This window comes from Schistocerca piceifrons, chromosome 1 (genome assembly GCF_021461385.2).
Source record: "Schistocerca piceifrons isolate TAMUIC-IGC-003096 chromosome 1, iqSchPice1.1, whole genome shotgun sequence".
Lineage (NCBI taxonomy): Eukaryota > Metazoa > Arthropoda > Insecta > Orthoptera > Acrididae > Schistocerca > Schistocerca piceifrons.
This window is the reverse complement of record NC_060138.1, coordinates 878,831,127-878,844,301: the sequence shown is the minus strand read 5'-3', so window position 1 is coordinate 878,844,301 and position 13,175 is coordinate 878,831,127. Positions and strand designations below refer to the sequence as shown.

Sequence of the window (13,175 nt, the reverse complement as noted above, 5' to 3'; positions counted from 1 at the left end):
GTGAATCTTATTCATATCTTTGATTAGAATGTGTTTACACCTATGTTCAAACTAATCTTTTACTTGCCTAACATGAAAGACGGATGGTATATTCATCAATTAAAATCGACATCTTATTGGTATTGCTTATTTATGATGATGTAGTAAAGTCAAAGCTGAATCCAATGGCTGGTTTAAACAAATCTATACTTTATTAAGAATATTCCTCGTGTTGTGTCGTATTGTACACGAGCTAGTCTAGCAACTTACGAAATGAGCAACACTTTAACTTGGAATGGAAGTGACGATGCGGCCCGACTGTTATTATTTATGTTGTTTAATATGCGGAAAATCGGTAACACAGGAGAGTGAGAACTTAAAAGAATTAACAGACTTTCTAATGTAGGACCACTGATGTACTGCTCAGATAATGGAGTTGGTTGGTTAGTTAATGAGTTAGCTAGCTACTTGTTCCATAGATCATATTCCCGATGAACGCTATGATGTGGAACGCATCAACAGGAAAAATACATATCCGTACACAGATGCACAAAACACACACACACAAACACACACACACACACGCACACACACACACACACACACACAGCCCTCTCTTCGCAAGGACATCTTTTGGGCTAGGTTGCGTATTGGGTACTATCTCTTTAGTCATCGCCATTTTAAGTGGTAAACCCCAACACCTTTGTGCTCATTGCCCTCAATCTTTGATGGTTCGCCATTTACTGAGGGAATGCCTCCCTTTTACCCACTTACGTCCTGATTTATATTTGTCGTCTGAGTTATCGGTCTTTTTAGAGAACGACGCGCTGGGTGTTGACCGCGTTTTACTTTTTATCCATCTTAGCAAATATGATGGAGGACATTTAATCTTTAGCTCAGGAACTCCGTTGAATCTATGGCGTATTTTATGGACCATTCTCCAAGTCCCTGTTTTTAGCCGTCTACGGTTCTGATATGGACACATATGACCTTACTTGTTTTTGAGCGCTAAAATAAAACAAACAAACACAGCACAAGCACACGCACGCGCCTTTATATACAGGGTGATTCAAAAAGAATACCACAAATTTAAAAATTTGTATTTAATGAAAGAAACATAATATAACCTTCTGTTATACATCATTACAAAGAGTATTTAAAAAGGTTATTTTTCACTCAAAAACAAGTTCAGAGATGTTCAATATGGCCCCCTCCAGACACGAGCAATATCAACCCGATACTCCAACTCGTTCCACACTCTCTGTAGCATATCAGGCGTAACAGTTTGGATAGCTGCTGTTATTTCTCGTTTCAAATCATCAATGGTGGCTGGGAGAGGTGGCCGAAACACCATATCCTTAACATACCCCCATAAGAAAAAATCGCGGGGGGTAAGATCAGGGCTTCTTGGAGGCCAGTGATGAAGTGCTCTGTCACGGGCTGCCTGGCGGCCGATCCATCGCCTCGGGTAGTTGACGTTCAGGTAGTTACGGACAGATAAGTGTCAATGTGGTGGCGCTCCATCCTGCTGAAATATGAATTGTTGTGCTTCTTGTTCGAGCTGAGGTAACAGCCAATTCTCTAACATCTCCAGATACTGTAGTACAGTTACAGTAGCACCTTCGAAGAAAATGGGACCAAAAACTTTATTGGCTGAAATGGCGAACAAATGTACAACTAAATGAAACTTTATAGCTCCCTTAATTCGCCGACAGATAGTGCTTAGTTCTGCCTTTTGTCGTTGCAGAGTTTTAAATTCCTAAAGTTGTGGTATTCTTTTTGAATCACCCTGTATATGGCTACATGCTTGCCATATGCAGGTTTTTTCTTTAAAATGACTTTTTCCACTCACGTGGTAGAGAGGGTGTTGATATGAAGAAAAACCTTTAATCTCCATTTGAAATGACTTCTGACATCTGTCTGATATTTTATTTTAATTTAGGTCGTCAAACAGGCTAATAGCTGGATATTTAACCCCTTTCTGTGTCGTAGTTGGACTCATTAAGGGGTAATGCAAACCATTTTTCCTTCTAGCGTGCAGTATGAATATCTCTCTTGCTCTCAAAATTTGATGGATTGTTGATAGCAAATTTCATAAGTGAATAAAAGTATTGTGTGGCTGTGGTTAATATTTCCAGCTGTTACGTGTGTGAACGCCACTCATAATCTAGTTCCTTTCTTTCGAGCAGTGAATGGTTACTGTCTAAATGAGAAGTACCTCTCTATATTACACAGTAAGACATCAATGAATGAAAGTATGTAAAATTCGTCAAATTACTTACTTCTGTGTTCCCAAAATTGGCAGTTATTGTTATGGCAACGACTCCGAACCTAAACGTGCCAGTAAATGTGCTATGTGGTTTTTCCAGTTTAAGTTTATGTCAGTAAGCATGCCTAAAAGCTTCGAAGTTTCTCCTTCTTTTGCTATTTCAGGTTGGTATACTAGTTAATAAGAAATGACAGTAAAAAGCTGTGTTTTTTCGAAGTTTAAAGCCAGCCCAGTTGTGGAAAATATATTAGTAACTTTCACAAAATCATCTTTAACTATTTTCTCTGTTGATGCCCCTTTCCTTGCATCCTTTGCATTCTTGACAAACATGACTAATTTTTCCTGCTGATTGAAATAAAATGGGAGATTATATAACAGAAAGCGAGAAGAGTTAGTGGACCAATGATTGAACCCTACGGACTACCACTGCAATATCTCTCTATACAGATGCTATGATGTCCTTCTTCGTACTACCAAAGTAGACTGTGATAACTTTGTGTATTCAGTTTCTTAAAGGCTTGCTCTGAACTATATATTCCATAAATATTTAACTTTCTGTAATTTTTCCTCCTATCTATGTAGTTCTCAATTCGTTCGAGCAATCAATCATTCATGATAGGAAACACAGTCATAGCTCAGTCACTCAAAATGATTCAAAAATTTTACTTGTTAGAATGAAATCAGGCGATGATTCTTCTTCTCTGGAGGCTCGTGCTTTGCGGCAGTCTGCTAATCTGTACAAATAAAATGCCTCGTAATCTTGGAAGCGTTGTACAATCAGTCGGGAAACCTCAGATCAAGCGGATATTTGGCTTTGATGAAGTTTAACCTTCCGAAGAAGTAATGGAGCTCTTGGATTATTAAATGCAGTTTCGTTTCCAGTCTTTCGGAAGTTCCCTTCTGATTAACAACTACGCAATACATCGATGAATATAATTAATTCTCAAATGTCAAATACACACCTTTTGTATGAAGGAGCAATATATATGTATATTTCCCTTTTAATCGTACAATTTCGTCTCAGTTATCTTTTGTCATAAATCTCAATATTTAGATTACAATTCTTCAAACCAAGCTCAGGCTAATCGGCACGAAGACAATCTCGGAAACTTTTTTTTTCTAACAACCACCAGAGAGAGTACTACAAAGAATAATTATGCGCTCATGGCATAGCTATTGTATGAAACTATTTTGCGCATGGATTCTGCGAGTATGAAGATAGAAAATTTGTAAACGTCATTCAGGGGTAGAATTGTGTCAGAATAATTCATCGACTATTCAGAGATATTACATTTCTAACAGAATATTATGATTCGCAGGTTAAATACCTACGTTAAGCCACAGAAGAATCCACCTGGTGATATTTTATCATTTAAAGATTTTGTTATGGTTCTATGTAAATTGAAGGTGGAGAGGGGAAGGAAGGACAGTAAACGGAGGGGGTCACTGCTGACAGCTGATCGGGACGTTACGCGGAATCAGCGGCAACGAGCGAAATGTGTACTGGTCAGGGATTCGAACCCAGGATCTCCTGATTACGAGGTAGGTGCGTTAACCACAGCGCTATCCGGGACACAGGGTTACCGCAACTGCGCGGACTACCTCGGCACACCTCACTACCGATCCACATTCCCATAGAGCGCCACGTATTCCCATTTCCTGTCCATTTCCTCCATGTTCGCTCGCGGAGATTCCCACAGGAAGCTGAACGTATCTGTGCATCCTCACCCACCCAACTAGGCCTATCAGGTTATATGAATGCGTGGTGTCTGTTCTTTCGGACATGTTCGCAAGAACAGTCACCGCACGGAATCTGCAGCAGTTTAATACCTTATATATAAATTGAAGGTGGAGTGGGGCAGAAACGAAAGGAAAGGGAGGGGAGGGGATTACTGCTGTCAGCTACAACGGGACATTACGCGGAATCAGCGGCGATGAGTGTAAACGTGTACGCAACCAGGATTCGAACCCGGGATCAATGGTAATGTGGATCGGCAGTGAGGCTTGCCGACACAGTCTGCGCAATTGCGTTAACACTGTGTCGCAAATGGCGCAGTGATTAATGCACCTGTCTGGTAAGCAGGATATCCTGGGTTCGAATTCCGGTCCGGTACACATTTTCCCTCATCGCCGCTGATTCCGCGCAATGTCCCGTTGCAGCTGACAGCAGTGAACCTCTCCGTTTCCTGTCCTTTCTTACCCTCTCCGTCTTCAATTTATGTATAACATATTAACAGCTGAGTATTCCGCGTGATGTCTGTTCCTTCGAACATGTCCGAAAGAGCAGACACCAAGCAGTCATATAATTAGTATGTTTCATTGACCAAGTGACAGGTCGTAACGCAGTTGCTCGTTATGTACCGATTACTGAGACCACATGATATTTAGTGTGATTGTTACGTCGTAAGGTATTACTGACGACTTGTGAGAATCTTGCGATTAACTTTTCAAGGTGAATGTACTCTAGCCCATTGTCTCATTAAAATGACTCTTGCTCTTCTTGTGTTCGAGGCATGAAATGCACTTCGTAATAAAGTAATGTGGCGTGCAGTTTACGGTCGGGAAGAGAAGCATGGCTGATAGAAGAGGAGTGGTGATGGTGGTGGTGATGGTACTCACTCAAAGAACTCGCGGGCGGGGCTGACGGAGCGGTTGGTGCGCGCGAGCGAGAAGACGGGCGTGCAGTCGGCCGTGTTCCACGGGTTGTCGCAGCTCGTCCACGGCAGCTCCGAGCGGAACGACGCGAACAGGTAGTACACCGCCCAGCCGATGATGGTGTTGTAGTACATGCCCATGTACACGTCGATCAGGCAGATGGCGTAGCCCACACCTGCAACAACGCCACCACGCTCCGTTACAGTCCGCCCCAAGCTGTTCCCCTGCCCGGAACAAGTGTACCGTATATTGTGTATCTCGGCGCTCCACCTTCTTAAAAAAAGCCCAAAGGCTTTCCATAATAACATACTGCCGATAAAAAATAGTTACACCAAAAATAATTAATGTAGAGTAATGAAATTTCGGGTATACATTTGTCTATGCAACATATTTAAGTGATAAATTGCAAGATCACTGGTTAATGTAAGCGCAAGATAAGCCGTTGGAAATGTGAAATGCAAGTACATTAGTACATTAGTAACCGGTGTAATCGCCAGAATGTTGAATGCAAGCATGACGAAGTGCATGCAATTCGTTGTACAGGTGCTGGATGTCAGTGTGTGGGATGGAGGTCCATGCCTGTTGCACACGGTCGATGAATACAGGGACCGACGATGTCCCATTTGGGCTCGATTGGAGACAGCCACGCAGACAGATTGGCTGCAAGCCCTCAACTGGTTTGCTTCTAACCAACAAACGGCTGTCTCTGGCACCGATGCAAAACCATCTTTCATCAGAAAACACAACAGACCATCACACTGTCCCCAGTGAGATTTCGCTTGACACTGCTAAGACGGAAATGGTGGTGGTCTGCTGTCAGTGGAATGCATGCTATAGGGCGTCTGGCCCGGAACTGTCCATGAAGTAAGCGATCTGCAACAATTCATTGTGTTGCTGTGGCGCCAACTGCTGCGCAAATTGCTGCTGTAGATGTAGTATGATGCGCCACAGCCGTATGCTCAACACTATCGTCTTCCCTCTCGGTAGTGGTACAAGGGAATCTGAAGCCCGGTTTTCTTGCTATTGCACATTCTCGCCACCGCCGCTGCTAGCAATAATCTACAATGGCTGCATTCACGACAAGTCTTTCTGCAGCATCGCACAAGAACCATCGCGCTAGTCGTAGCCCTATTACACTACCTCGTGCAAACTCACTGAAACGTTGATAATCGCGTCTTTGCCGCCTTAAAGGCGTTCTTGACCAACATCAACTCACCACGTCCAGTTTCAAAGGGTAACTAACGCTCACAACCGTTACAGAGTGTATTTGAAGCAAAGCTGATCTGGATCCTCTGGACTCTTAAGCGACTGGCGCGAAATGTGAACAGACATCATCTTTCATACGTTGAGACATGCCTACAAACTTATGTGTCTGTCGCACAACACCTTCTTGGTGTTGCGATTTTTTTTTCTGTCGGTGTACAAATGTCTACATTTATTCATATTATTCTGACATTCAGGGTCCAAAGTCCAGGTTTTGAAATCCCTCAACACCTATTTAAACAGCGACCATAACTTAGTCGCCTCTGTACTGGTGAACACTAACCCATGACACTGCAGAGACTTTTGACTAAGATGTAGCCAGTTCGTAACCTGGCGGGGCAGGGTAATTTTCGTTGCTGATCAAATAAAATATTCACAACTTTCAGGCCGAATCAAGTGGTTATGCATTCACGAGGTTTCGCCCGACTCCTCTCCGTCCATTGTCAAGAGGTAGTCGAGTTAGTTAGAGCTTGACGATGGTTAAGAAGCATCCGGCGGATAGCTCGCGGATAGCCGGAAGAAAGGAGAGCTCCTTGGACATGATGGGCCAGTCGGGACGAACGGCCTGCCCTGTCGTTCTTTGCCAACGGTGTCATTGGATGCGGCATGGAGGGGCAGGGGATCAGTGCACCACTCTCCCGGCTGTTGCCGACTTTCTTGACCTTGGAATCGCTACTTTTCATTCAGATAATCTTTCATTCGGTCTCAAGAGGTTGATTGTACCAGGACCAGTCGTCCCACCAAGCAAAAGCCCTATGTAGAACCGGCAATCGAGCCTTAGTCTTCCAGATAGCAGCCAGACACGCTGACCTCTGAGCTATTAAGGCAGACTCGTAAATACACCGGGTGTAAACTAATAGCGAATGGATCAAAATTAATAGCAAAAAGTGACACTGGTGCAAGTATACGATACTAGAAGCAAAATGTTCCATCAACCATATGTCTACAAACGAACCATTAACGATATAATATGTGGACGCAAATTACTGCAGTTTGAAACATTGTCTTAGTATAAATGTATCTGAAATGTAAACTTTTGGATGAACCCTGTAAGTAATTGGGCTCAAATTTCGTCCATGGGCTACGGTTGAGGAATGTGGTACATGCAGCGGTTGAAAATCGGGGCTCCCTGTGTGAGGAGATAATCCATGGAGGAGTTGGACTCAGTAAAGCTACGCATGAGGAAGGTGGGGTCAGAGGAGTTGTAAATACGGCAGGCTGGACAGATTTCCAGTGCGGGATGGGCGTTCAGTTCCGCCAACACCTCTGCCTCTGTGACCACGGGGATTTGTGATCACGGAGGTGAGGGTTGATGGACTACAAGGGGGCTGGGGCTAACGAGGAGGAAGTATGGAAAGGGGTGAGGGACGCATGGGGGCAAAAGGTGATATGGGAAGGTGCCGGAGTTGATCAGTATAGAGAGAGGGAGAGGAGGACTTGATGGGTACAGAGTCTCTGCAAGGGATACATTGAGTAATGGGTGCACTGGGGTTGTATTTCTGGATTTCAAGGTTGAGGGTGCAGGCATCTAGGAATTTCGGATCAGGGTTGGCAAGGACAAAGATATATAGGGTGGGGGCTGGAGAGGCGAGAGGAGGAATGGTATCCATGGCGGGATCAGAGGGAAGAGGGGTAGGTCATGGTTTTTTGGAAGAGGGGGTGGAGGTGAGGTCGCCACTTGGGCGCTTGGGAGATTTTTTGGTGGGTGTGACCTGGGAGGAGGGATGAGGGACTGGATGGATATGGTGGGAGGCAGATCCCTCTTGTGAGGCGGCAGCACTGGGTAGGCTGGTGAGGAGCTCTGTGGTGGCGACTGTGGTGCAGTGGGCGGTTACTTGGGTGGGGGAAGTGGGAGTAGTCGTAGTGGGGCAGGTGGGAAAAGTCGTCTCGGTGGGCGACAGCAGCAGGAGCAGGGGCAGGAGCAGGGAGCATGTGGGGATACAGGCTTGAGAAGACATAGAAGGGGAGGAGACTGTGAGTAGGGGAAGTGGAAGACGGTTTAAGCCCAGAGGAAGCACTCCAGAAGGTTACAGTGGGGGCAGGTGAAGGGGAGGTGTAGATGATGGTGGTAGTGGGGGCGTCCATGATTGAAGGCAGCATTCACTGGTGACAGGAGTCGTCGAAGTGGGAAAGTAACTAAAACGGGGGCAGGTAGTGGCATAAAGATGAATGGAAGGACGACAGCGGCCAACAGACAGCAACGGCGCAGCCTGAGTGTAGCCCAGACAGTGTAATTCCTCTGCTTGGAACTGAGGGAATCCAACCCACCAATACCTCTGTGCTCTATCATAAAATACAATAAGTATTTGGTTAAAATCTAGTGTGGTTCGAGCAGTGAATGTCCAGTGGCGCGAGGGTGCAACCAAGTCCAGTAGAGTGAACAACAGTAGATATTGTGTACAAAAGTAAATTGTAATATACATTCAGAATGGACAAAGCAGTGAATGCAGTGACTACACTGAGTGACCGAAAAGAGATAGTGTCGGGCGCCGTGGGCAATGCTGCTGGCAACTTTAATAGTAGTTCACGCGAACATATAACAGGTGGCGCTAGTGACAGGCAGCTAGCCTACACACAATATCACAGACATGTAAATGAACATATTGAAATGTTGAGAGCATCTCGAATCAAACAAGAAAAACTAAAGGACACAAAAGATGAGGACCTTGTAGTCAATAGAGATTATGTGAACAAATAATGTTTGATTAGCCACAAATAAAGAAAGAACCGGAAGAAGCGTATAAGGTAGAGTCAGAACATGAATGTAGACAAACGTTGAGTGTGACTGACTATTTAAAGATGTTAGATGTCTGACCAGTTGACACCCCCTGGTTGCTCCTCTCCTCTCCAATCCCCGCCCTCTGCCACGCCTTTACTGTTGTGTCCCCTGTACCCTCCATCTCTACACCCTTCATCTCCTTTCCCAAGGTGGCTTCTGTCAACTCCCCCTCACCCCTCATATGGTGCTCTCTCCCTCCATTTATCCCTCCTATCAACCCTGATACTCACCCCCCTCCTTTCCTGTCCTATCCTCGGGCTCCCTCTCCCCCCCCCCCCCACTTCCATCCTGTTTTCTCCCCACCTAACCTCTCTCTGCATCTCCCCCTACCCTGAGTCCTTTTGTATACCCATCCTCTGCCTTTGCCCACGCCCTGTCGCGTCTGCTCACCACCCCCCCCCTCCCCTCTTATGGGTTCTCGTCCTCCATCGGCTCCTTTCCCCCCCTCCCCTCCACTTCGTTTTTTCCTCTCATTTCCCCCCCCCCCCTTTCCTTTCCCATCATCTGTCCTGGTTCCCCCTCATCTGCCCTCGGCTGTGGTATATCATATTCGTACCAATTTTTTTTTAGTGCAGTGTTCAAGTGAATGTTCAGTGTTGTTCGTCTTTCCAAAGTGTTGAAAACAGAAACCATGCTGTCGCTGTGCGTAAATTTTATATCTCTTGCAAACAGAAACCAGACTGTCGCCGTGTTTTTTTAATTGTATGTCTACTCTTTTGCCTGTCTGCTTCTTATGTATTTTATTAGCATCATCAACCCTTTGTTTTATGTTTTAAGTTCCACGATTTTCCTCCATTTTACCATTTAAGTCACCGATTTTATCGCCTGTTTTTATTATTTATTATCTTCATCTTTTTAAAACAAATTCTGTAGGCTGAAGAGTGGCGCCCTAAGCTGCTGCCAGCCCGCCCCCTTCGGGGGGAATCGAAACTCAATAAAGAAAAAAAAAAAAGACCAGTTGAAAACACATATCAGTGCTCTTAACAGCCAGCTTAAAGCTCAAGGTATCAATCTTGAAAGCCAGATTAAAAGACAGGTTGGTGATCTCAAAAGTCAAATGAAGTTTCATAACACAAAATTAAGTCAACAGATTGAACAGGCAGATAAAAAACTAGGTACTGTAAGTTCTACTGTCACTGACATGTAAAATGAAATTAATTCCACAAATAAAATATGGCATATATACAGAGACAAATTAATGATATTAATTAAAGGTTTGATGTTGAAATCATTAACATACAGGAAAAATAGAACCTTTGGTATTGACGAGAGTGAACCAAAAAATGTAGTAATAAACGAGTGCAAAAACGAAATCTCACATTTCAGAAGAACAGTTTCAGATACTGAAAAGTTTTAAGTAAAGAATTTGTTGAATGTGAACAGAAGTGTGATCAAAACTCTGCACAAAATCAAGGAAACATTTCTGACTTTGAATTTAAAATACTTGACAGGCCTGGTGTCATTTGTAACAGCACACCACTTAGCAAATTATAGGAAGGCGAGGAACGGTTCGATCCCACCAAGAAGCATAACGAATGGCATCCTTTAAATTTCGTAAAGAATTGCGAAAGAATTTTTCCTAATTATTTATCTAATTTGGTAAAGATAAATGCAATGATCAGTGTCTTGGAAGGTGATGCCAACAGCTGAGGACTTAACCTAAATACTGAGTATATGATTTTTAATGAACTTATACAAAAATTCACAGAAGAATATTGGTCTGAACAAAAGTAGGACCGCTTATGGCGGGAGTTTATCATGGCTATACTCCATGATAATACGGGCAGGAATTCTTTAAAAGATTTCTGTGACTACTGGTACCGAAAGTTGACACACTTACGAAGTAGACGATCAGAATCCGAAATTATCTAGTAACTATGGAAAAAGCTTCTAGAAGATTCTAAAAGATACGTAAGAAGCAACCACCAAAGCTTCTCAGCGTTTTTAGAAAGGCTGGAAGACGAAGACCATTGGCGAGGAAACAGGGATAACCAACAGAATAATACTAACAGTAGCAGCTGTAGTCATGCCGAACAAAAGGACGGCGATGGTTATCGCTTCAATGTGACTCAGAGAGGTAGAGGTACGGACAGAGGAAGAGGAAACTCTGCCGGACGCGGTAGAGGTTTTTCCGCACGAAATGCTTCCAGAGCAATACGGAAAACAATACCGCCGATGCTGAATGCCAAACTGACGCGGACAGACTTTACCGGCCCCGACGAAGTAACTTATGCCGTAATAGTCACCGAGAATTGAAACAGGAAAGCGGTAGCGTGGCAAAAGCGTGACGCAGCTTGTTCAACGACAGGTGTGCTCTACGGTGATTCACCGATAGCAGGCAGCGGGCCCGGCATTAGCAAACTTACAAGCTATCAGAGAGCAACGACCGGTGCGAATGTTCAAGCTGTTCCAAGAGAAGCCGTATGTGAGGCAGCGGAACAGAATGTAAACGTCGCAGTAGATAGAAGCGAAACCGCTACGAGAAACAATACTTCCGTAGTCGAGGAAAGAGGGGGTGAATTCGTAGACGGAAGAGAAGGCAGGAATGGCAGTACAAATAGTAGTGTAAGTGGCGGAAATGAGTTTTCAGAGGTGACAGGATGACGTGTGCAGATGGACGATTTTTACAGGGGCCTCACATAATGTGAATGGATTTTAAGAAAGCATATGCGACCAAAAAGTTAATTGAAAAAATGGCTCTGAGCACTATGCGACTTAACTTCTGAGGTCATCAGTCGCCTAGAACTTAGAACTAATTAAACCTAACTAACCTAAGGAAATCACACACATCCATGCCCGAGGCAGGATTCGAACCTGCTACGTAGCAGTCACACGGTTCCGGACTGAAGCGCCTAGAACTGCACGGCCACCGCGGCCGGCAGTTCATTGAAGACAGGAGAGATAACAGGGACGTCGATAAGATGACGTTGTCTTAAAATAAGGAGGAGAAAATAATAACGAGGAGTCAATAAAAGGGTTGTTATGCAGAGAAGGGTGTTGGAGGACGAAATACTCATCATTAATGGTGAAATAACCTATGTTAACGTTTCGCTAACAGTAGTAACTGCTACCGAAAGGCGAGAATTTGAAAAAAAATAAAATATAGACAATTTTGTACGTGTTCTTAGAGCCCATAAAAATGATACGAAGTATGAAGTAACTGTGGACGTAAGAGCTGATGAGGATGATAGCTCATCAGAAGAAAACTGCGAGCCTGAGTTAAGATCTGACGAGAAATCGGAAAACGAACTTAGCGCCTGTTTTACGAAAGCTTTCATGTTAGAGCCCAAAAGCGAAATAGAATGGTGGGATTCGGACGACTGTTCGGGTGACGAAAATGTACCTGAGTCGAATGGAAGTGCAACTAATTGCAGTATTGTACCAACCAATGAAGATGTTTCCCAACAAAATCCTAACTTCATTACTGAGCAAAGAAAGAAAGAACCACCTGATGATACGATACCACTTAAACAAAGAGTTCAAGTAATTAAAATCTTTGAACTCCCGAAACCGAAGGAGCCACTTGAGCGAGCGAGGTGGCGCAGTGGCTAGCACACTGGATCACATTCGGGAGGACGATTGTTCAATCTCGCGTCCGGCCATCCTGGTTTTCCGTGATTTCCCTAAATCGTTACAGGCAAACGCCGGGATGGCTCCTTTGAAAGGGCAGGCCGATTTCATCCTTCCTTAATGCGATGAGATCGATGACGTCGCTGTTTGGTCTCTTCCACCAAATTAACCCAACCCCAACCCAGGTTGAGGTCGAGGTCAAGCCACCTGACATAGGTGATCTGCAAAGGAAATAGGAAGGTTATATGATTTATTGCCACCATAACCAATCCCAGTTTTATTGTTCTATTTCCATTGGGGTATGTCACGGCCACAACTACTTAAAAATTCCTGGCAGAGGTATAACGTTAACACCGATTACCGTTTAAGGTGCTCGGTAGTAGCGTTACACGTGCCCACAAATATCTCCAGAAATTTACGGGAACCGCGTGACCAGTACGTAGACATATCGTGCCACACACCATCTGAAACGTATAAAGAACTCATCATCTACATTTACGTATGTACTCCACAAGCCACTATACCGAGAATGTCGAAGGGTACACTGTGCCACCACTAGTCATTTCCTTTCCTGTTCCATATTGAAGTAGAGCGAGTGAAAAATGTCTAATTTCTCTTATTTTCGTGTTCCTCGCGCGAAATGTACGTTTGTGGCAGTAG

At 44.1% G+C, this 13,175-nt stretch overlaps 1 protein-coding gene across 1 annotated transcript in view; it reads right to left on the bottom strand.

Annotated features, from left to right (window-relative positions):
• Positions 1-13,175, bottom strand: part of LOC124776180 (sodium-dependent serotonin transporter) — a 470,801-nt gene that overhangs the window by 278,881 nt on the left and 178,745 nt on the right. Inside the window, exon 4 of the mRNA XM_047251016.1 lies at positions 4,868-5,078. Coding sequence (XP_047106972.1) covers positions 4,868-5,078 — 211 coding nt within the window. The remainder of the gene's footprint in view (positions 1-4,867; positions 5,079-13,175) is intronic.